Source organism: Hevea brasiliensis, chromosome 2, assembly GCF_030052815.1.
Source record: "Hevea brasiliensis isolate MT/VB/25A 57/8 chromosome 2, ASM3005281v1, whole genome shotgun sequence".
Classification (NCBI taxonomy): domain Eukaryota; kingdom Viridiplantae; phylum Streptophyta; class Magnoliopsida; order Malpighiales; family Euphorbiaceae; genus Hevea; species Hevea brasiliensis.
The window spans coordinates 12,109,881-12,134,338 of NC_079494.1; the positions used below are offsets into that span (position 1 = coordinate 12,109,881).

The following is a 24,458-nucleotide window of genomic DNA, read 5'->3' on the forward strand; positions in this document are numbered from 1 at the left end:
GTCGTCACATTAAAAAGGCGTCAACTTCAATGTCATCACAAAACTCAATATCAAGATTTCAACAATTTTTCAGTTTCAGGTTTCAACAACCTTTTCTCATATACAAGCAATAAATACATGCTCAAATCTTGCATTCATAGTCATAACTTTCATTATTTACATAAACATCAAAATATATTACATGAGTTCAAATACATATGAGAAAATACAAATCTGCTACAAAATATCAAAATGACAAAATGACACCTAGTGCCCTACCGATGCACTGCAGGTAGTGAGGTGACACGGACACTGAGCAGAACTGTCAGTTGGACTCACCCAGTCTGTGGTCTACTGGGCTCACGATCGGGATCTCCAGTACCTACGCGTGGCAAAAGCAACGCGCTAAGCAATAATGCTTAGTGGTGCAATAATATAATAGAAGAAAATAGCAAGAAAATAAATGTGTATACAATGTGTATGCTTTCTTTGTTTGATCTTGGTATATTCATTAATTCATTAACTTTGTTCACTTTTATTCATTTGGTTGCCCCAAGTAACCTACACTAGACGATCGGATCGATAACGGGTAACCGCGCTGGGTACCTAGTACCTCGGGCCGTCACACCATCGGTCACATATGCATCTCCGGTGTGCAGCAGACTAACAAGTGTAAATAATATCGTGCACAAAGCCAAGTCTCAATACAAAGTCGAATGGCTAAAAGCCATGAAATCACAAAATGGCATTTTTGCCATATGCGATCGCTAATCGAACCCTATTGGCATGCCAAACTATCCAAACCAATCTTGTTAGGTATACTAGGGCATTTGAAACTTTTAAATTTGTCAATTTGTGAATTTCAACTTTTTGGGTGTTACTATTCATCATTGGTCAACAAAAATGTTGACTTTTAGCATAAAAATGTGTACATCAACTTTGGCACTCTCAACATACCACATTTGGTGTTTAAAACTAGTTGGCATTAAGTGTTTTTGCAATTTCAAAGTGTAACCCACACTAGCAGAAAATTTCAGTTTTGGTGCCCTAACTTCACTGTTCCATTGGACACTGTTACTGTTGGAATTTGAAGAAATGTAAAACATGAAAGTTGTTCCTTATTTTGTCTAGTTGAATTTCCTTTTTTGAATCACTCCATTTGGAGTTTTGTAGCTCCAGATATGGCTCAAAAACCCAGGCTGTCCGGATATGCAGTCTGCAGAATTTTACCATATCTACAGTGCATGAACAGTGACTTGAGTCATTTGGTTGAATGGGTTCTGGCCATAATTTGGGGTAGGTTCCTTCATGAAAGTTGTTTGCCTATGTCTTAACTTATTGCTGTAAAAATTTCAGACCAATTGACCAAATCTACAGTGACTTATGGCCAAATGAACAGTTCATTTGGTCAATTCTGCAGAGGCGCTTGTGGGTTCAGTTGGGGCCAAGTTTTGGTCCTCTTGCTTTGGTCTTTTGGGCATGGTTTCTTCAGTAAAAATGTGCCATTATAAGCCTAATTTCATGTCCAATTGGCCAAACTTCAATTGGACTACCACTGCCCAAGTTATGGCAGTGCAAAGGGACTGAAATTTCAGTCCCTATGTCATCCATAGGCGGTTATACTTTCACTTTACCATCCCATTTTTCAGTTCTAATTAGGGTCAACCTACCTAAAATGGTCACTAATTGACCATTAAAAAGTCCTCTAACCATTTCCAAAGCTAAGTCACAATTTCACCTTTCCAAACCCTAATGTCCAAACCAATTACTCATACAAACTTAAAAATTCAACTCCATTAAACTCCAATTCATATATATGCATTAATTGACATTAATATATCAACTTAATTGCAATTAAACCATCAAAACCCTAACCCTAACTTGGCTGCCACCATTCATACATACTCCTACATAAGTTTTTTATTCAATTTCTTAACAATTTTTTATTCACTTGAACTTCCTAACATGGAATAAAAAGAAAAATGTAAGAGTTAGCACTAACCTTAATTTGAGCAGAATTTTCCCAAGCAATTCCTTCACTTTCTTGGCTTTTATGCCAGTATTCATGGCTTTTATGCCCGATTATGTGATATCATGGCTTTTTAGCCATACTGACTGCATACGTGGTTGACGTTCTGCGTCCCATGGTATGACGGCCCGAGGCACCGCGGTGTCCAGTGCCAACGACCGTTATCGATCGATCGCCCAAAGATAGGTTACTTGGGCATGGAAAAGTATAATCAGAATCGAATCGATTGTTAAAGAAAATACGAAAATTAAATATCAGGAATGATTACGATAGAATACAAAGAAACTCAAGATCAGGAAGAAAATAAATAAACAGAATGCATGAAGAAGTTAATATCATAAAACGTAATTAGCCCTCGACTAAACATTAAGTTGGTAATTATTCAGTTTTTATGAACACAATGGCTAAGAAATTATGATTTTTATATTGCATATTATTTCTTTTTATTTTATTATTTGCACCACTAAGCTTTATGCTTAGCGCGTCGCTTTTGCAACGCGTAGGTACTGAAGATACTGATCGAGAGCCAGTAGACCACAAATTGAGTAAGTCCATCCTGCAGTTCTGCATAGTGTCTGTGTCACCTCACTGTCTGCAGTGCATTGGTAGGACGCCAGATGTCATTTTGGTATTTTGTAATTGATTTTATTTTCTCATATGTATTTGAAACTTATGTAATGTATTTTGATATTCATGTAAATAATGAAAAGTGTGGTTGTAAATGGAAAAGTGAATGTTATCTATGATTTATGCATGGTTTCATATGAGATGGATGAATGAGAACTGAGATTGAACATTGTTGAGAATTTGATAAATGGAGTTGAGATGATGGAAAATGAATATAGGAAGTGTTTTTCACAGGTTCCGAAGAACTGTTTTCTCCATTTTTAGCCGGTACTCCGCCGGATTTTCTTTAAAATTTTCGGAACCTCAAATAAATAGTAATTTCGATAAATGGCTTAAAATGAATTATATTTAACAAGTTATATTCAAAACTACGATAAAAATGTATTTAAGATAAAATAGAGTGCTCCGGCACACTGAGTGGCATAACTTGCTCGGCTACACTGTAGTCGGGTAAGGGGTGTCACATTTAGTGGTATCAGAGCACGGTTTAGGCGTTTCTGGGCCTAGATTGAGTCCATACCATGCATTGCATTTGTAAGAGTCGAGGTGACACTAACGCAGATCTGTTTATCTTTCTTATTTTGAATAGGATATGGATCCTTCATCTCAGAGGGCAGTCGAGGAGGAAGTGGAGAGTCATGCTCCACTGCGGCGGTGAGGCGGGGCATGAGAGAATCTGCTCACACTCAAGCGAGCGCTCAGCCTCCACAGGCCATGTTCCAACAAATGGCCGACTTCTTTAGACAGATGGCTGGGGTAATGATTTTTAATGTGACGACCCGCTCAGGGGGCCCATCACACTGGTGCACCGTGAACTTTGGCCACGCGTACACCCAGATATCATCCTTGCCGAAGGGATTTTCTTTCGCCTCCCCCAGGATTCGAACCCACAACCAGACGGCCTTTAAACTCGGTTGGGAAGCATCCTGAGTACCAATTGAGCTGGTAGCTCAATTGGTACTCAGGTAGCTCAATTGGTACTCAGGATGCTTCCCAACCGAGTTTAAAGGCCGTCTGGTTGTGGGTTCGAATCCTGGGGGAGGCGAAAGAAAATCCCTTCGGCAAGGATGATATCTGGGTGTACGCGTGGCCAAAGTTCACGGTGCACCAGTGTGATGGGCCCCCTGAGCGGGTCGTCACAGTCATCCCTAAAAATTAGTACTTTTAACTCTTATACAAATTTTAGATAAATCAAATATATTTATTTTAATTGATATATTTGATTAATTATTTTACTAATTTCAAACTTTTTATGATTCTATTAATTTTGATGATTATCATTTTTTAATCTTATGCTATTGCAAAGCATTTATATTTATTTTTAACTTTTGAGTTTATAATTTATATTATGAAATTATATATCAATCAAATTAAATTATATCATTATAATATTTATATTTGTTATAACAATTTTATTATAATTTTTATAATTTAATATTTTATATTATTTTTACTTATTATTGGCCCCTAAAAAATTTTCTGGCTCTGTGCCCCTCTAATAAATTACAATTATATAGACTGGCTTTAAATTAGATACTCTAATTAATACGTCAGGGGCTATGTATAGTTGGGTAGATTAAAGACTAACAAAGTTGGTTGTTAGAGGTGTAAACTTGACCATTATAGCTTTGATAAATCAGGAGATGAGATCCAATATACCTTTGAAACGTAGAACAAAAATAAATTTATAAAAGGAAATCAAAAGAAAACATTCCGAAAGCAAACCTTCTTAGGAAAATTTGTCCTTTTCTTGATACTTGGACGGGATCAGGAAGTTTCATTTTCTGGAAATTTTCACAAGTCAGTAGTCAACGTCAATGTTGCGTTCCGGTTTTCTTTTGATTTGGTACTGGATATACAATCAGAGCCTTCTATTTTTTTAACGGGTTACTCGAACTCGACTCAGTATATTTAGTTACTTAAATTATAAAAAAAATAATTATCATCTAAACTCATTTAAATTATGCTTAAAGCTTATAATAGTTAATTAATAATTATAATTATACTATTAATTAAATTATAATAACTATAAATTATATATTTTATATAATTACATATTTTAATTTTATAATTATATTATTTATAATTATATATAAAATAAAATTAACATATTAATATACAAATTAATAGTTAATTTATTTATAAATTGATTTTTTTTTTCAGTAGAGAGAGGTTAGGAAAATAAAAATTCGAATATAAATAATATACTTTCAATTGCTAAATTAAATAAACAAAATAGTAAATTTAAATTTAATTTATTTATTAAATAGACTAAAAATGAAATTTAATGTCAGTTTATTTAAAAAACTATTTTTTAAGGGATGTAAAGATGCACTTATTAAAATTTATTTAATGTATATAATTTGAATAGGGAATTACAATTTAATAAAAATTTATATGAAAAACTATGCTAAAGAGATGTAAATTATATTTAATAAATTACAAATCGCAATTTCTCATATAAATAAAATATATTAAATAAACTTTAAAAGCATATATTTACACTCATTAAAAAAGTTGAAAAAATGAGTATGACTACAAAATATTCAAGTTCATATGAAAATAAAGTTAATAATAATTAAATTAAATATTTATATTTAATTTCCTACGGTTATTTCATACATTTTAATTGATTTTGAGCTAATTTTAATGTAAAATATTTTTTTATTTAACATATTCTCATGTGATAATACACATTTAAAAGAATAATTAAATTTAAAATGAGAGATTATTAAATATATTCGATATACATATATTCTCTATTTAAATATAAAAATTTTAATTTTTTAAAAATTTATAAAAAAATTAATATTTTATTTTTAAAAATATATTATTTTTTAGTACCCTTGATTCATATAATAATTATCCACTTGTGACAACGAGCAGTTATGAGGGACTTTTACTCTTAAGGATATATTTATATGAAGTGAGAAAAGTGTAAGTAATGGAAAGATAAGAAAAGATAAGAGGAAGAAAAGTAACGGTATTATAATAAATGTTTAAAAATAACTGAATTAATAAAAAAATAAAGAGAATTAATATATAATTTTTATATTTAAAAAAAAAATAAAAAAAAAATAAAATTAAAAAATATATAAATAAAAATATTCCTAACTTTTATTTTTCTTTTCACCTTCAAATTAAATATAAAAAAAATTAAAATTAAAAAAATAAATAAAACTTATCTTTACTTTTTATTAATACATTTCTTTTAAATGAGATCAAATAATTACTTACTCTCCTTTACTATTATTTACCCCTGTCCTGCTCATCTGCCTTCTGCAGCTCTCGTCACCTAAAATCATGTGGCATTTAATTTTTGTATTAACTGTTATTAATAGCTTCTTCACAATCTCATCTACCAGAGTACTATCATTAATTGATCGTTAATTACAGCTCTTAACTGCCACCATCTGCCGTCCCTCACCACCTCTATAAACGCCCAAAGCTTCATGCCGACAACAACCCAAAGGAGAAGATACGAAGCCCTAGATTTCTCGATTCTCTATATATTCTCCTCTTTATATATCCCTTAGCCTTCCATCCACACGGAGGAACCCACCCCAATTTCCAAATTCCAAGCCCTAGGGAATGGATTTTCAATTGACCAAGAAGGGGTTCAATTTCTCCCAGAGAAAGACGAAATGGCTGATTTTACTGGCCGTTTCTGGTGTCTCTGGTTATGGACTTTACAAGGTGTATAATTTGCCCTCCGTGGTCAAGAAAAGGAGGAGATTGATCAAACTTATTAAAACCCTAATTTCAATTGCTGAAATGATGTCCAATTCTGCTGAGACGATTGACATTGTTTCCAGGGACTTGAAGGAGTTTCTGCAGTCCGATTCGGACGAAATTCCTAATAGCATCAAGCAAATTTCTAAGATTGTTAAATCGGATGAGTTATCCCAGTCGTTGACTAGGTTTTCTCAGGCGTTGACGATTGGGGTTCTGAGAGGCTATAAATCGGAGTCGGCAAATGATGATGGATTAGTGTCAGGTTCAATGAATTCGCGTTTCACTGATAAGGCAATGGATAGGTTGTTCTCTAATGCTGGGACTGGGTTTGTTTCCGTTGTTGTTGGTAGTTTTGCCAAGAATTTGGTTTTGGGGTTTCATTCTAATGTTGGAGCTGGTGTGGATCAAAGTGGCTCGAGCATATCTGATATACCTAGATGGGTTAGTGTGGTTTGTAATGATCGGTGCAAGGAACTTATAGCTGAATGCATACAGAAGTTTGTGAGCACAGCAACTGCTGTTTATCTTGACAAGACAATGAACGTCAACACTTTTGATGAATTGTTCTCTGGCATGACCAATCCGAATCATCAAAGCAATGTGAGAGACATTCTGGTTTCGGTCTGTAATAGTGCTGTAGAAACGCTTGTTAAAACATCTCATCAAGTGTTGACAAATTCCAATATGCACCTGAATTCAGGTGCCAACTCTGGTTCTACGTGTACGATTGTTGAGCAGAGCGAAGGACCAAGTGCAACCAGAAATGATTGTCTCAAGCAAGAAGTATGTTTGAAAGACGGATGCTCACTTGAAGGGTTTCAGAATGGTGGATGGATCGGAAAGGTGTCATCTACTTTGGCTGTGCCAAGCAATAGGAAGTTTGTGCTCGATGTGACTGGGAAAGTGACTTTTGGAACAATAAGGTCTATTGTGGAGTTCTTGTTGTGGAAAATATCAGATTGCTTGAAGAGAAGCCTTAATGTAGTTCATGAAGAGGTTGTAGATAGGGGACTAGAGGTTATTAGATACTTTGGGGCAAAGACATCTGTTATTGTTACCATATGTCTTGCCCTGTATTTACATGTTATGGGAGGCACTAGGGTTCTCTTACCTGCTTAAAATGACAGGAATTACAAAAGAAACTCCGAGCTCATATTGGTCATGGGTTGAGAACGGAATTGAACTCTATGAGGTGTCTGATTTATTTTGCTCAATAAGAAAACAACGAGAGAATACATATCAAATCCCTGTCCCTTCCCAACGAAGCACTTCTGGTTATCCACATAAAAGATGCTTTGTGTGTGTGTCTTTGTAACCTCAGTTCAAAGTTCAATGTAATCTTAGCTCACATTCTCCTTTTGATGGTTGGCTTTAGCTTCAGAAAATTATCTGTTTCTTATATTTTGTTAGAAATCTTTGTACAAATGTATTTTTTTTTAAATAATTTTCTCTTGATCATAAAAAATGATTAAATTTTCTGTTCCACGATTATTTGCGTGATGGGACTATACTCAGTATTATTATTTGTAATGATGAATTAACATAAACTGTTTTGCGTACTTGGTTCTAGTTCTCTCTTTACTCTCGTATTGGTTGGTTAGAAGTTAATGTCATGTAGATTAATCATACTAAGGAATTTGGTGGAATGGTCATTGTAGAGATCTGTTGTTTAAACAAGTCACTGCGCACAAACAAACACAAAAGGAAAGGGCACCAGAGCATTTCACAATTTGAAGCAAGGCAGTTCTTCAACTTGTGTTATCAATGGGAGAGTACTTAGGAATCATTTTTAAGGATTAGAGCTGAACAAATCCTGAGATTTGAAAGTGTTGCTGCTGATTACACTACACTTGCGAATTGGGAAGGTGATAAATGCTCAGATAAACAACTGGTTTTCCTTTTGATTTGTTTACTCAGTCTATGATGTGAAGTGCACTATTGTTCATAGTAGAGAACATTCTTATAGAGGTTTCAAGAATTTTTTGTCTGATTAGCCAGGTCTAATGTTGTAGCAAAACATGCATGACACTTCAGTTACATGTGATAACTGCACATTCTTTTTTAAGAGCTTTTGAAGCCAAGTTTGATTGGCATGCATGCTTGCTAGAAAGCTAGAGTTGTCCATGGCATGTAGAGGAGGCCTGATATAATTTCACAAAGGCACTTTTGCTTCTGTTGAATATAAAGCTTATATTTGTACTCTTGTTGCTCGAGTTTCTTAGTAAAAAATGCCTCGTATTTTCACAATAGTGCACTTGTTGAATGGACTCCTAAAAAGTTTTCTAAATCTTGGCAATTTGGAAAAAATTTTATTGACTATGCTGTTTCTCATTTACATATCATTGGCCTGGTTGGTTTGCTATGGCAGAAGGCATTCATCAATCTCAATTCAACATGCCCAAGAACGAAGAGCCAAACGTTATGTAGCCATTTGTGAAATAGAAAAGAAAACATTAAAAATCAAATGTTTGATTCATATTAAGGGGAAAAAAAAACCCAAAATAAAATAGAAGAGATTGCTCGCTGTGTTGGGGAAGGCATTAGTTCAGTAATCACCATTAGCACAAGCAAGAGGAGGATTATTTAGCCAACTGCACTTCCTTAATTGAATCTGTAAATAAACAAGGGAAAGGTGAAAATGGAGAAAGAGAGCAATGAGGACAAGGCTGATTATGATCAGTAAGAAAGTCCTGCGAGAAGAGAGAAGTCTTATCGTGGATCGACTTACAGTCATGCCTTAAAGACCGGTGCTATGACTCTGAAGCAGTGATGATGGTCGTCTTCTTCCTCTTAGTCCGCCAACAGTCGTCATTTCGACCCCTCATCCACACAACACATCCTCCATCTCCAATGTACTCTAATGGAGAGCCAGTGGGTAAGAATGAAGCTCCATGTAGGTTAATGTCAATTTCGACACTTAACCCATGTCAGGGTAGGTGGACAATCCAGGCAAGAGTGACGACAAAAAAAAGCTCAAGCAGTGCAATAATTCATATGGTGATGGGAAAGAGTTCGCTTTTGATCTCCTTGATTTGATGGTGGAGAAAAAGAATGGCAAGTTTTTTTTTTTTAGCTGATGTATCAAGTGGATCGTACCACTCAGCCTTTGTTTTATTTTTTGTCTAAAGGTTGCAATTTCATTGAATATTAATCAAACATTGAGTCTAGTACAAAGCTAGATTGAGCTATGAGTTACAAAATAAGCTTGGCTTCCTCATGGATTTTGCAGCTAAATAGTGTGCTACTTTGTTCTCAGACCTTTTTACATGAACAAAAGAGATTGCAGAAAAATTCAGAGATAGAAGTTTTATATCCTTGATCAACCCTTGAATATCTAAGGGAATAGCATGACCATTCAAAACTTGTATCCATCAAGGAATATCAAAACTGAATTAAAACTCTTGTTAACAGCCAGGAGAATGGCATCCCTACAAGCCAAACATTCAAGCACAAGGGGATCAGAAATAGCATTATACAAGTTGCAATTCCAAACAAGTGGCTTCCCCACAGAATCTCTAACAATGACAACAACAATACCCTTCACTTGATGCCTATCAAGCTACATCAAAATCAATCTTTATCCAGTTTGGTTTTGTTTGTTGGGGGGGGGCGGCGGCGGGTTGGGTGGGGTTGGTTGGTGTGGTGGGGCCAGTCTATGAAGGGGAGAAGGTTTGTTCTTGGTATTGCATAGCAAAAGGGATCATCAAAATTGCCTTGAACTCCTTTAGATAATTAATGGCTGTCAAAATAATCTCTTTTATCCCTTGTTGAAAATGTTGAAATACTAGACTATTTTTGCTTCTCCAAATCTGCCACATCAAGAAAACAGTCAGCTAAATAAAAAATTTTCCCATCGACGTGATGTTTCAAAGGTGCAATTAAATTAATCTAACAATCTTTAGTATTGGAGGACTGCCATGCCATTGATCGAAAGCAAAGGGGGGAATTAAACCACACTACAGCTGCTCGTGGGCATAAAAATAGAATGTGAGAAATTGACTCCACATCACTGCAAAAGCAACAAGAAGGATCAACATGCTGCAATCTTTGCTGAATTGTAGCATTAGATGGCAAACAATCATTTAAAGTAGACCAAAGGAAAATAGATAATTTGGGTGGCAAGAAGATGTGCCAAATTCTTCTCCAAAAGGCTTCCATATTTGCATTAAAACTAGGACCTGGAGTTGCATGGGAATACTGACTTCGGCTCTATAAAATTCTTGTCAAAAAATACTCGAATTTCACAGTGTAGTTGCCTTGCCTATTGAAGTGCCAGACTAACCTGTCATCTAGCTTGAAAAGAGAGAGTGGAATAGACAAAATGTTTTTGACTTCCTCCTCCTCAAAATTATCATTAATTGTTTGCACCTTTCATGAATGAGTAGATTGGTCAATAAGCTGTGATACCAAATTAATATGAGGATCATGATCTCTTTTGAGGTTGGATTTGTAGGAAAGGATGTTGAAATCATTTTTCTGTTTTGCAAAAAATATCCTCTCCCCATCCTACTTGCCAACGAATTCCAGCTCATAATAATTCTCTGTCCTAAAGGACACTTTGCCAACACCAAGATGAGGAATTGCCATTTTTTGCTTGCAAGAAGGATGAAGCTGGAAAATATTTCCCTTTGAACACTTTCGATAAAAGAAAGTTTAGATTTTTTATGATCCTCCATCTTTGACGAGCTAGAAGAGCTTTATTAAACTCTTCTAATTTCCGAAAACCCAATACTCCAAATAATTTAGGATCACAGAGTTTAGACTAAGAAACCTAATGCATTTTGCTTTCATTTGCTTATTGACCCCACTTAAAGTTGGCCATCAAAGAATTAATCTCCTTGCAAAAAGATGGCAATCTAAAACATGACATGGTATATACTGGGATGGCGGATACTATTGACTTCAAAAGAACTTCTTTGCCTCCTTTAGATAGTAATGGGATTTTTTTTTAATGTTTAAAAAATCTTGATTTTAACTTAGGCCGTATAAATTTTTTTTAAACCAAGATTTTCGAGGTTTTCCCCCGTAAAAATTAATTTTTGGGTAAATTATAGAATGTACCTAGTACGCTAAAAATTAATATATCAAGTACTCACATAAAAGTAGTTGCATCTTGAAATTAATATTTACAATCGATTTGGATCGTTTACACGGACTATTCATTTCCTCAACTCTTCTAGAAGATTTGTAATAAAAGAATACATCCAAACTCTCATTTGGATCAATGCACTTTTAGATCTACAATAGTAGAACAGTATTTGACTCTTGAGATTTCAATCCCTTTTATTCCACAGTGAAAAACACAAAGGTATTCTCACCTGCATTTTAGAGCAATACGAATAGTCTTAAGTCTCCATGGTAGATAAAGCTTCTTAGTAACTGTCAAACTTCCCCTATTAGACACGAAATTTCTTCATTATGAACTTGCTATTATTAGGACTTGCATAATCACTCTCCATGCTAGAAGCGTGGTTCTCACCTTCTTTCCAAACTACAACATGGCTTTACAAGATCCAAATCTTACTACAACATTGAAGGTTCAAGTCCAACTTAATTGTATGACATAGTAAAGCTAATTCCTATAGAATAGCTTACTAATTATGCGAAACTTCACAATAATTCTCATCCAGTTCAAGCTTCTCATAAGTAGATTGATGGGATTGTTAAGATAATGCTTAAAAGTCTTGAAAGTTCTTCAAGTTCTTTAATGACTACTGTCATTTTTCATTCTTATATGATTTCTGTTATTTAAGAAAAATGTGAAAATATTCCTATAGCATCCATTTAGATGGAATTCCTATCTATATAAGAAGGATAAATGGGCATTTCATATGATACAATGCAACTCCAAAACTATCCGAATAATAGAATCCTAATCTAGTATAAACACTATCCTTTGAGGATAAATATCCTACCTTATCAGAGATTCTGAATCATACTCTAATTAGACTTCCTTCAAGATAGGAATCTTCCATCGCAATCTTAATGATAATCTAAGTCTACCTAATACCTATATAGAGAGCTCAAGCCTGTACAATCAGATCTGTTGTTTCCTTTATTTAATTCTATATTCTACTTAGTATTCATATTGACTTAAGTATTAGAGAAGTTGCACGAGCTATCCACCTAATATTTTCTCTTATCTTACAGGTCTATATCCACAAGAAAAATCTATGGGAAATAACTCATGAAGCTGTCTCTTCATGGTTATTGTAAACTACTGGCTAGATGAGTCACAGCCTATAATGGTGGCCATGCTTGACAAGCTCGATCAGCTCATGATTTGTGAACATAATCATCACGTGAACGGGATGGTTCCTGCATGTCCTTTTAGTCAGATGAAAAAGGTGCTTGTGAGGGTCATGATGTTTAACAAGTCTCACAACTCACACTCATTGTGCTTACTGTTCATGTGCTGGTCGTTGGGCTTATCTACCTGCAAAACTATATTAGAATGGAAATTGGGCTAGCTTGAGAACGAATAAGCCCTGGATAAGTTTGGCCTTAGCCTTGTAAGTTATTTACAATAACACTATTGTTTCCTCATATATAGAGTTGCCTTAATTTTATTGAATACTGCAAGTGTGCCATTGTGATAAATTGCATGGCATTTACTATGAAACATGCCACCCACCAAACCACTTGCTACATTGGTTGGTTCTATTTTTAATTAAAAAATTGCTATCATTTTCTTAATGGTTCTCCTCTTTGTCAAATTCACAATCTTGCCATTACATGAAAAGTCCATGACATTATTGTAAATTACAATTAATTGTGTCATGATGCTCATTCATTTAGCCACCTGAAAAAGTTTTAGATCTCAGTTTTATTCAAGATTATTCTATTTAAGCATTTCAAGTGCTTACTTTAAATTTCTAAAAATAAATATTTAAAGTGATAGTTTGCTTAAAATTTTAAGGCAATTGTTTGCCAAAAAATCTCAAAAGGCTCTATCATATGGTCAGAGCTTTGTCATTTAATACATAATTTGACATTGAATCTAAAGATTTATACTCGATGGAAGACTATGCAAAAATACTCAAATAATAAAATCATAACTTAATACAAACATTATACACCGAGGATAAGTATCCCACCTTATTAGGGATTCTGAATCCTATTATAATTGGACTTTTTTCAAGATAGAAATCTTTTATCACAATCTTAATACAAATCTAAGTCTACCTGATGCTTATATAAGAAGCTTAAGCCTTAACAGTTAGATATACTATTTACTCTAATTAATTTTATACTCTACTCAGTATCCATACTAACTTAAGCATCGGAGAGTTTGCCCAAACTAACCCACTCAATATTTTCTCTTATCTTGTAGATCCATGCCCGTAGGAAAAATCCAATAATAGTATTAGGGATGTCTTTGATTTTGGCATGTGTGATGAAGAATATAGGTGTGCTGATGATGATGTCTCTTTTCTAAGAGGTTCTAGAGGAAGAATAACAAAAAAAAAAAAAAAGGAAAAGACAATTTTCTCCATGTAAAAGTTATACTCCTAAAAGGGATTCCTCTCCTGATTTAGATCCCTGGGCAGGCGTTCATGAAGAATTTTTAAAAGGAAACCTTTATTAATTTATGAATTAGCTTTCAAAATTTTAAGAAAAGAAAAAGAAGAGAATTTGCGAACTTCCCCTCTGGTGCTTCCTCTTGTTTCTCTTTGTATAATGTTTTCTCAATTCTCTTCAGAAGATTATGAAGACTTTTCCTCCTTTCCAGCACCGAGCCTGTTTCTTCTTTTCTTTTTTTTTTAATGTATATATAAATATTTAGATAAATTAACAGAAAAATTCAAGAGATTAATTAATCAATAAAAATTAAATTTTAATGTACCTATTAAAAATGTTAAACAGAAAAGCTACTCTCAGCCCTCTTTCTCTGCCGCTGAGGGATTGGATTAAAATGTAAAAAAAAAAAAAAAAAGTTTGGATTAAATTATAATTTATTTTATAATAATAATAATAATAATAATAAAATGACTTTTGGTGCAGGCGCACAAATTCATAATTTTGATGCATTGATTTGACAAAGGAAACATTTTGCTGGTGTCGATTTTTTTTTTCTAAAAAATTATTATTATTATTAGGGTAGCTAGGTTTTATTAGATGGATGAGGGAAGGATGGGTCACCCAACGGCCAAGCGGGCAACAAATGATGGTACGCACATGCCCTTTCTCCTTACTATTATTTTTTTCTTCTCATCATTATGTATCATTTTTTTTCTTCTTTTATTATATTTGCAGTCTTATACCTCCTTCTTTCCCCTATATTTCCATTATTTTAAATTTCATCTTTATTATTTTTTATTATATGTTTTCATTAATCATTAGGTCCTAGATATGGGACAATTATACTTTATGGCTCTCCACGCTACCCCAATTTCATGTCACAACACAATTAATTAATTGGATGGTACATTTGCCATTTGTATTCTATTCATAAACAGAATTTAATAATTATAATGTAAGGTCCACATATAAGTATTTGTAGTAATTGATTTTATTTGTTTATTTGCTACTATGCTATACTTATTCTTGAAGCCTAACTAAAAATAGATCAATTAGTTACCATAATATGTAATCATTTTTAAAAAAAAAAAAAACGAAAAATTGTAATAATCAATGATCAGTTTGCAAGCCACTTGGTCCACTACTGTTTTTCCTACATACATATAAATATTTTGATAATTAAAATTCGTTCTTCTTGTTCTAATTGGATCATCACTACAATTTGTTAGATGATACTCGGGTCTTATTTTGAAATAATTTTTAAGATAACGTTTAACATTTTGATACTCTTTTATATATACTAGTTGATAATATAGTATTTATAATAATGTTTAAAGATCGAATGAATAGTTTATAAAAAATTACTCCTTTAACTTTTAGAAGTTAAAAGAGTATTTTGATTAGAATTAATAAGATGATATTATTATTTTTATATTTAATAGTTAATTTTATCAAACATCTCTGCTTTAAATTGTTATATAAATAACTAATTATTAACAACTAGCAGCTAGTAAAAATGTAATAACTATTAAAATAACTAACAACTACTAAAGGTCTGTTTGGTCTGTTTGGTATTATTGTTGGAACTGCTGTTGAAAAAATTACTTTTTTAAAAAATACACTAGTTAGAGAGTATTAAAAAATAATTTAACATTAAATTTGATAAGTTTTAATCATAAAAATACTAAAATAACAAAATAACTTTTTTCAAACTGTTTTTTTAACTGCACCTAAAATGATATTTTTATTCAGAAAAATAGTTTTAATCTTCGAAAATCAATGCCAAATAAACACTAAAATAGCTAATATTGCCGAATTGCGTCTTTTTTTACTTATTAGAAAAAAAGATTAAATATTTCATTTATCTCCAAACATTCCAATTTTGAATTATATATTACTATTTTTAAGCTCGGGAATAGTTGTAATCAAATCTCAAAATCAAAATTTTATTAATAAAAGAAGTAAAAAAATTTATAATTAATATATTTTATTGTGAATAACAAAATGAACTCAAATAACAATTAATACTTTAAAATCCGCATTTTGTTGTTATAAATTTTTAAAATTTAATTACAATTTCCCTCGATCTATGTGATTCAAAATTGAAACGTTTAGATATAATTATTAATTAACAAAAAATATTTAGCTTTTTCTATCTAATTAACCTACTTACTTTTATGGGTTTAATTACTAGACTCAATACTAGCTTGTTAATGGAATTACTTAGAGAATCACATCCTAATAATGCTGATGATAAGAAAGAAATATATGCTTACAAGGAATACTTCACTTGCTATATACAACCTTTTCTTTTTTTGGATCAAAAGATATTAATGTGGGTAAGCTCTAGACTTTAGAGATGAAATGGTAACCTAAAGTTGTTTAGAAGAGCTAGGCAAGGTTGGTAAGTTCATTGTATAGACCTTTCAGTAGGTTAGGTTATACTAGTTTCAGCTTGTAATGTTGGCTTCATTCTTAATGCCAATACTTTTTTAAATATATTAATAAAAAGCATTAACAATAATTTAAAATTAATTTTGATAAATTTTAATTATAAGAGTATTAAAATATTAAAATAAATTTTTTAAACTGTTTTTTTCAACACAAATTAAATAATATTTAAAAAAAAATTTAACCTTTCAATTTTAATGCCAATCAGTTTTGGCATTAAAGTTGTTAACTTTTTTTTTTCTTAATTTTAATTATATTGAAGTGATATAATTATTAATGAGTCAATTTCATGCATTATGGTAAGTGCATTTCTCTAATTCAATTAAAATTATTTTATTTACACAAATTTATGTTAATCTTCAGATTGATTTGTCTTACTCTCTGAATTCCTGCATCATCAGATAAAATATATTAATCTAACGACTGTTATGAATTTTTGAATACATGAATTCATGTAATAATTTTTTTTTGTTTTAATTATAATAAAATAATATTATAAACTAATTTTCACTCATCTCGCTAATTAGATCTAATTAGATCAAAGATAAATGAGTTATACCTATATTAAAAAATAGATAGAATATATAAGTTTACCTTTGAATTTTATTTAAAAAATTTTGTGAGATTCTGAACCTTTAAAATGTCTAATAATACATCTCAATTTCTATAAATATCCTGTGATACACTTCAACTCTTAGAAAGTGAAATCAAGATATATTTCAGTCTGCTAATTAGGATTCGAAAGATATCTTAATTAAGAGTATTATGGAATATTTATTAGAGTTGAGATGTATAATGGGACATTTTAAATGTTTAGAGTGTCACAAATATGTTTTTGATAAGATTCAGATGTGAAATGATATATTCTGCCTTCAAATGTATATATTACCTTAGAAAATTTTACCATCTTATTGATACAAGTTAGAAATTCGTAAATCCTAGATACTTAATACATAGACTTCAATAAAAAAAATGAAGGTTATGTAAACAAAGATGAATTTTTACTGAAAATCTCTAACACTTATATTAGTAACTTGTGAGAAAGTTAGGGTTTCTATGAATCAAAATGGATATTTAGCAAAAAGAAGATAACGGTGTCTTTCCTTATATGCGTTAGGCATACTTCATTTATTATTGATACGCATATGTATAATATCTTATAATTACATGAAATCTATTTTTCATATTATAACGATAATTTATTTTTTTGTAAAAGAAAAAATATTATTTATACATATATTAAAAATATTCTATAATCTTTTTGAGGTCATATTCTAACGCTAAATGTTAAATTCTCCATTAACGTTCCACTAATCATTTACTTTGTTAAAGTTGAACGGAATCGAACATCTATTCTCTAAGTTTCGAATCCATTGTTTTGATATGTTCTCCTTGAATTCATCTTTCAATTTCTAAATCTTTATCTAGATCAATTGGGGCAGGTTGATCTTACATACTCTCAAATCAAGGATTTAAGTATCCTTAAAGATTACCATATGGTTACACGTGTCATTCTCCTATAGATTGGCAATTTTAACCCATATCACTTATATTGAGCTCTCCAATGCCAAATACTCTTTTAACGTAGTGTACGAAAATTATTATATTATATTAATTTATCTTTTTCTAATTTAATTTAAATTTTAACTCAAAATTTTATAATTTTGAAAATAATTTAAATATTATTAAATTAGCATTTATATATATTGACTGTATTGCCCCTAATCACCCAATAGAGACATAAATTACATTAATTGAATTGCATATGTATCTGATGGGTAGTATATGTTTTTCACAAGTCACTAGTGCACATCTCATAATTTCCATGGTGCAATAATTAGCAAGCCTATTGCATCTTCCTTGACACCTTAAAAACAAAGCCGAAGCCCTCTCTCTCTCTCTCTCTCTCTCTCTCTCTCTCTCTCTGCTGCTGCAGCTGCTACAACCTGATCTTCCAGTTCATGGCTGCCGCTACCTCCACGAGTTGCACAGGCTTTTTCAATTTCCGTTCAAATTCCGACGAAGGCAGGGTCCGGCCTTCATCGACCCATGGCTCACCTGGGTGTGGAAAGCTTGACGGGGTGGCTATGTGGTTCATCAATGGTGTGGCAAGTGCATTTTTTGCATCCTTAGAGAGATGTTCTTGCATCCGTATCGCCACCGAAGACGACGGCGATGAGGCTAACGACGCACCCTTGATTATGAACGATGGAAACTTGAGGCATGACGGTGGCACCACCAGCAGCAGGAGAAGGACAGGGAAAGGCAAGAAACAGAGCACTGGAGCATTTGATGAGTACTAGCTAATTTGGTTGGCCAAGCCAAAGTTGTTTTGGTAAGTTAATTATGGGGTTTTGGGATGGTGTGAGAATTGGTCTTTAATATTTTGGAAGAGGTTGCAAGTGGTAATTAAACAAAAAGGGAGTTACATGTTTGATGGGTTTGAATCTCTTATGCATATGATCAAATGAATTGAATCAATTTAATAAATATTTTCATAAATTACTCAAATTAGGTCTATAATCTTTATTTGCAGGCTTTTGGGTTTTTGAATTGGTAAAATTTAGGTCTATAATCTTTACATTTTAGCTTTTGGAAGCTAGTTTGGTTTATGGGTATCTAAAAAGCTTTTTAGCCCAATGCCAATCAGGCTAAAGACTGCTAGGATTTGAAGATTAAAGATTAATTCTATATTTCACATGATAGGTAAAATGTTTAATTTATTCCTTGTATTTATTCGTGTTTAATTTAATTTATTTTTAATTTTTTATTTAAATTAGTTTAAATTTTTTAATTTAACCTTAATTTAGTTTAAAAATTAAAATTTGTAAGCTAAATTTATTATTTTTATGATTTAAATCAAAAATCAAAAAATTAAATTTCTTAATTTTGAGGTTAAAGTTCTTAATTTAAATTTAATCAAGAAGTTTAATTTATTATTTTTTTTATTTTTTTATTAAATTCAATTTAAATTGAAAATTTTAAATTAAATTGAATAAAACTTTTCCAATAAAATAAATACAGGACTGTAATTAAACTTTGAGGATATGTCCAACTAAAATAAGCAACATTGATGATCTAGCAAAAGGGCAAACAGTTTTCTAATCTGAAAATTAGGTGCTTAAATGCTTATTTAATAAGGTAAATGCTTATCTGTTGTATATAAAGTGTATGGGTTTAATGATTATCTTCATTTCAGCTTTGTTTTGCTTTTTAAATAGAGAACGCGCCCATGATAATGATATATTCTCATATTTTATCTTACAAAAACAAAGATAAAAGTAAGACCCAACTAATTAAAGTTGCTTTAGATATTCAAAAAGAGATTTTCGTCCATGAATTTTGATTGATGTTCCTATTTTTTATATCATAGTGTTGTTTTTTGCCAACTTTCTTTTACTTTTGTTTTCTCTTTTCTTCTAACCTTACAAGGGATCCAAAGATTGATGTTTTTAGTTTGCATAATAGTGAAGATATGTACATGGGAAAATTAAAATAAATAAAAATAAAATATTTCTAAAAAAAATTATATAATAAAATTAATATATATAATAATTTTATTATAATAATTAATTATAATAAATTTTACAAAATTTTATCATAATTAACTATTTCAATAAAATCCCTATACGCATCTATTTTATCAAGTAAGAATTCATTTACAAGGCATTGGATGGGAGTTTTAAAAAATAAATCAAAATCTACCGTTTGAGAAACAAAATTGGACAAGAAAGTTGTCGTTTTGCTCAACACTGGGTCCTCGCTAACACTAACAATAATGATCATGTCTATGTACTGATGCAAGCATCACACATGGCGTGATGCATGCCCATACCCATGTCAAGTCGAGGAATCTCGTAATCGTGAGACTGAAATTATAGCCGAGGTTTGACTTAAATTATTGAAATTAATTTATATGATTTTAATTAAAATGATATTTATTGATTAAATGAATATATCCATTCGAGTATAAATAAAAATTAGAAGAAATTATAAAAAAATATTATATAGTTTTATTTATTTTTCACTCCAAAGTTGTTATTTACTTTGTAATAAAATAGTACTCTAATGCTCGCTCAATTAGCAAAGGATGACTTTCTGTCATTCTCTATTAAAAGATATTAACGTGAAATAGAAGGTGCTGATGTGGAAAAGAATTTTGCTGGCATGAAATTAAAAAAAGTGAAAATTACAAAAAAAATACCTTGTAATTTCACTCATTTTCACTTCATAGTTCAAGGTTTACTTTGTAATAAAGTGATACCCTGTGGCAACGTTTTATTAGCAAATACAATATTTTGTCTAACGCTCTATCAATTTTCACTGATGTGGCATTATAATAGTACTTTTAATTATTTTTAATAAAAAAAATTCACACACTGCTAAGATACAAGAAAGAGATTTTATTCACTTTAGGCATGGTAATTCCGTAACTGAGGTATTATGATGTAGAGTTTTGCATGAAAACCCTGACTTTCGAAATCACTATCAATAGATTTTTGAACCTGAATTTTGCACCTTCACATTTCAGAATTATTATCAATGATGATTTTTGTAACAAACTCCCGAGTGAGCTATTGGATTAATATTATTGAGAATTTGGATAGTAACAATAGTTTTGTCATTGAAGTGACTAGATTGAATCGATACTTTTGATTGGCTAACCACTTGTTTCTCCCTTTTATAAGGTAACCAATATCTTTCTTCACTTTGGGCATAACTTTCATCAACACTGCCTTGAAGAGTTCATAACTAAAGCAGCTCCTTGAACTGCATAGCACTTCTAAACACCGTGTTAAATTATTCTGGCCTAGAAGCTTAGGCATCATAGAATACTAGAACTCGAAAATTAAACTTTTGAAAGAAAATATATATATAAACATTTTCATGATATTTCAAAAGTGAATATCTCAGATTCCGGTTATTTTCAAAAGTTAAATAATTCACTTGATTTACTAATGATGCAAACCTCAATATACCATTTTGTCACAAAATAAACGACAAACCCTAAAGTAGAAATAAATGGAACCAAATAGTACTTTTTTGTAATTTTTACTTTTTTTTTTATTTCACGTTAACAGATTTCTCTTCTACATCAACATCTTTTAACAGAAGAGAAAATGGAAAATTATCTTTTGCTAACGGTGCGAACATCAGAATACCACTTTATTACAAAGTAAAACACATACCTTGAAATGAAAAATGGGTGAAACCACATAATTTTTTTTTTAATTTCTCCTAAAAATTACTGTGAATTCGAATTTAAAATTTAAAGTTTGGCTAAAATTTAATTAATGTTAATTTTTCAAAACTCAAATTTGATTTAATGACATTATCAAAATATTTAAATTTAACTCGATTTAATAAAACAATTTCAATTGAGTTGGCGTTAAAGTTTATTAAAATTTTTTAATTAAATATCAATAAATAGAAATAAAAGTGTACTTTTACATAAATTCAATTAGGTTTGAGTTCTTTCAGTTGAATATTACAATATTTGATGTATACATAATTTTTAATTCTTTTGAATTGATAATAATGTTTAATTCTTTTGAATCGAAAATGATAATAATAAAAAAAATTGATCATAGAAATTAAATCAAACCATACTGAATCAAACTTTTGTTCAAATCAAACGGCACTGAATCAAACTTTTGTTTTACTGGTTTGATATAATTTTGCCTTTTTCTCAATTATCAAATCGGAACCATACTAAATTGTATTGAAGCAAAGAGCCAAAGCAAAACTGATATTAAAACTTTATCAATATTCATTATTAAAAAATGATATCATTAATGACGAATACGGTCCGTCACTAATAATATGACTTAGCAACAAATCTATTATTAATCTATTGCTAATTTGTTGCTAATGCATCTTCTTAAGGATTGGCAATAGATTTAATTCCTTGCATAAACTCTTGTCCCTAAAAGATATTAGCGGCGAGTAATAGATCAATTGTTAATCCATCAATAAGCCATATGATTAGCAATGCATCGCTAAATGTACATTTTTTTTAGTGATTTGGAGGTTCTAATTAATATATCATGATAAAATACTTAATATTATGAAATATTGATTATAAATGGGTGATATAGCTTTTAATACTATCTCTTACTCTTTTAAATTTCCTTAGCAATTTATAGTTATAAATTAAGTATAACCCGAGACCCTTTCATATTTTGCCAACACATCCACCATTGCCCTTCCCCTTGCAACAGCAGCTGCTAACAAGAAGACTATCTTCAGCAAAAAAGAGGTGTGAGATCTCAGGATCATTTCTGTACACTTCAATGCCATGAGATTCTTCAATTAAATTGTCCTCATTACTAAAATAAAGAAACCTTCTACGCACGTTAAGAACAAATAGGGTGAAAGAGGATCACCCTCTCTTCATTTTCTTAACAACGTGCTTCAAAATTAGAAATTCTATAAGAATTCAATTGAATTTTTTTTTTTGTTATTTCTTATGTTTGGAAATATAATAAGTGAAAGAATTCTTTTAACTTAAAAAAAGAATTCACTTTGAAAAAATCATTTAAAAAAATAGAAGTAAGGTTAAAAGTTATATGATTACATGAGAATGCAATTCAATTTTTTTTTTCTTATACATGATTTACTTGAAAAAAATTCTAAAAATCCTTTGCATGAAACTCCATTCCCCCTGTGCCTTACTCATGTTTAACTTCACATAAAAATATCTTTTTTGCTTTTACTGTAAAATTTTTAATTTAACTATTTGAGTAGAACTTTGGACTTTGACTTAATTTCATTTAGGGCTCCTCAACTTTGAGATTGTTTTATTACCGTCTCTCAAATTTCAATTTATATAACAAAATACTTAAACTTCAAATCAACACCATTCCAAGTCCCTCTAGTTAAATTATGTTAAGTAATCCCGCTAGAAACTTATCTCTACATGTCTCGTGGATTAAACATGATAAAAAATATTTCTCTTGTAGACACAGAGAGAACTAATATCTCTTATTACGGTTGAAATATTATTGATAACTTTTTCATTTGATTTTTTTTTTTTTTTTATCTTTGGACAAATCAAACTTTGAATTATTTTTTATTGTATCTAGTCTATCTACAAATATACATATTAGTTTCTGGTCAGCATAACCAATGGAATCTAGCTAAAGTTCACCCATTGTTTCTCAATTTTGAGGGTTCTTTTAATACTATTCTTCAACTTCAATTTATATCAAAAAAGTCATTTAACTTTAATTTTATATTACCTAAAGTCCTTTTGATTGGATTTCATTGGGAACTCCAACCAAAAGGTAACTTGGACATGCCATATTAGCTTTGCCACAATTAAAAAAAAAAACTCTCATTTTAACAATAAAAGAAAATTCTCTCTCTCCAAGTTCTCTCTCTCTCTCTCTCTCTCTCTCTCTCCATTCCATCTGATAAAGCAAAATCAATAACGAAACAAAACCACATATGTTTCAATCAAACCCAATGCACACAAAATGAAAATCAACATTTAGAAGAAAAAAAAAATAGATGAGATATAAATAATCATTCATCACAATACCCAGAGATTGTAACACCCCTTATCCGTCTATAGTGTAATCGAGCGAGGCATGTCACACTCGGTGCCGGAGCGCCATAACTTATCTTATTTCATTTTTAATAATCACATTTAATTTTTTTAATTTGGGATCAATTTATTAACCGGGAAAACTGATGGAGTTTCCCTTAAATTTAATAATATTTGACGTTTTCTCACCTGTTAAAAATTTCAATAATAATTTCAATAACATAAATTTTCTACAATTTCAAGCTTCATCTCAATTTTTCAAACTCAAATTTTCATTCATACATTTAATACACAATTAAAATGGCACTCACGTTCATAAATAAAAGACTCCATTTCATTTATTTACATAATTTACAAGTAATTACATAAGTCCATAATTTACATAACAATGTGAATGCATAACTACAAAATGCAAAACTACTAACAAGCCTAATGGGTCCTACCCAAAATGCACTGTAGTGGAGGTGACACCGGACTCAACGCAGATCTGGACTCTCATCCAGTCTGAGGTCTGTTGGGCTTTCTATCTATACCTCCAGTACCTACACGTGGCAAAAAGTGATGCGC

General features: G+C 31.2%; 2 protein-coding genes and 1 long non-coding RNA gene across 3 annotated transcripts; 2 read left to right on the plus strand and 1 right to left on the minus strand.

The window, feature by feature from the left end:
- Positions 1–5,901: 5,901 nt before the first annotated feature.
- Positions 5,902–7,755, plus strand: LOC110663698 (protein PHLOEM PROTEIN 2-LIKE A10). Its single transcript, XM_021823096.2, has one exon. It carries the CDS (start codon positions 6,227–6,229, stop codon positions 7,487–7,489), a length of 1,263 nt encoding a protein of 420 aa, XP_021678788.2. The 5' UTR covers positions 5,902–6,226; the 3' UTR covers positions 7,490–7,755.
- Positions 7,756–8,780: 1,025 nt separating this feature from the next.
- Positions 8,781–9,287, minus strand: LOC131170514 (uncharacterized). The gene is made up of 2 exons (XR_009141271.1): positions 9,099–9,287; positions 8,781–8,981 (listed from the first exon to the last, which is right to left on the minus strand). It is a non-coding gene; the product is annotated as an uncharacterized LOC131170514 (long non-coding RNA).
- An 8,911-nt stretch (positions 9,288–18,198) lies between these two features.
- Positions 18,199–18,853, plus strand: LOC110663697 (uncharacterized). The gene has a single exon (XM_021823095.2). The coding sequence runs from the start codon at positions 18,304–18,306 to the stop codon at positions 18,643–18,645; it is 342 nt and encodes a 113-aa protein (XP_021678787.2). The 5' UTR covers positions 18,199–18,303; the 3' UTR covers positions 18,646–18,853.
- Positions 18,854–24,458: the final 5,605 nt, after the last annotated feature.

Excerpts from the sequence above, each read along its gene's own strand:
- LOC110663698 (XM_021823096.2), top strand. The coding sequence starts at position 6,227 with ATGGATTTTCAATTGACCAAGAAGGGGTTCAATTTCTCCCAGAGAAAG.
- LOC110663697 (XM_021823095.2), top strand. The coding sequence starts at position 18,304 with ATGGCTGCCGCTACCTCCACGAGTTGCACAGGCTTTTTCAATTTCCGT.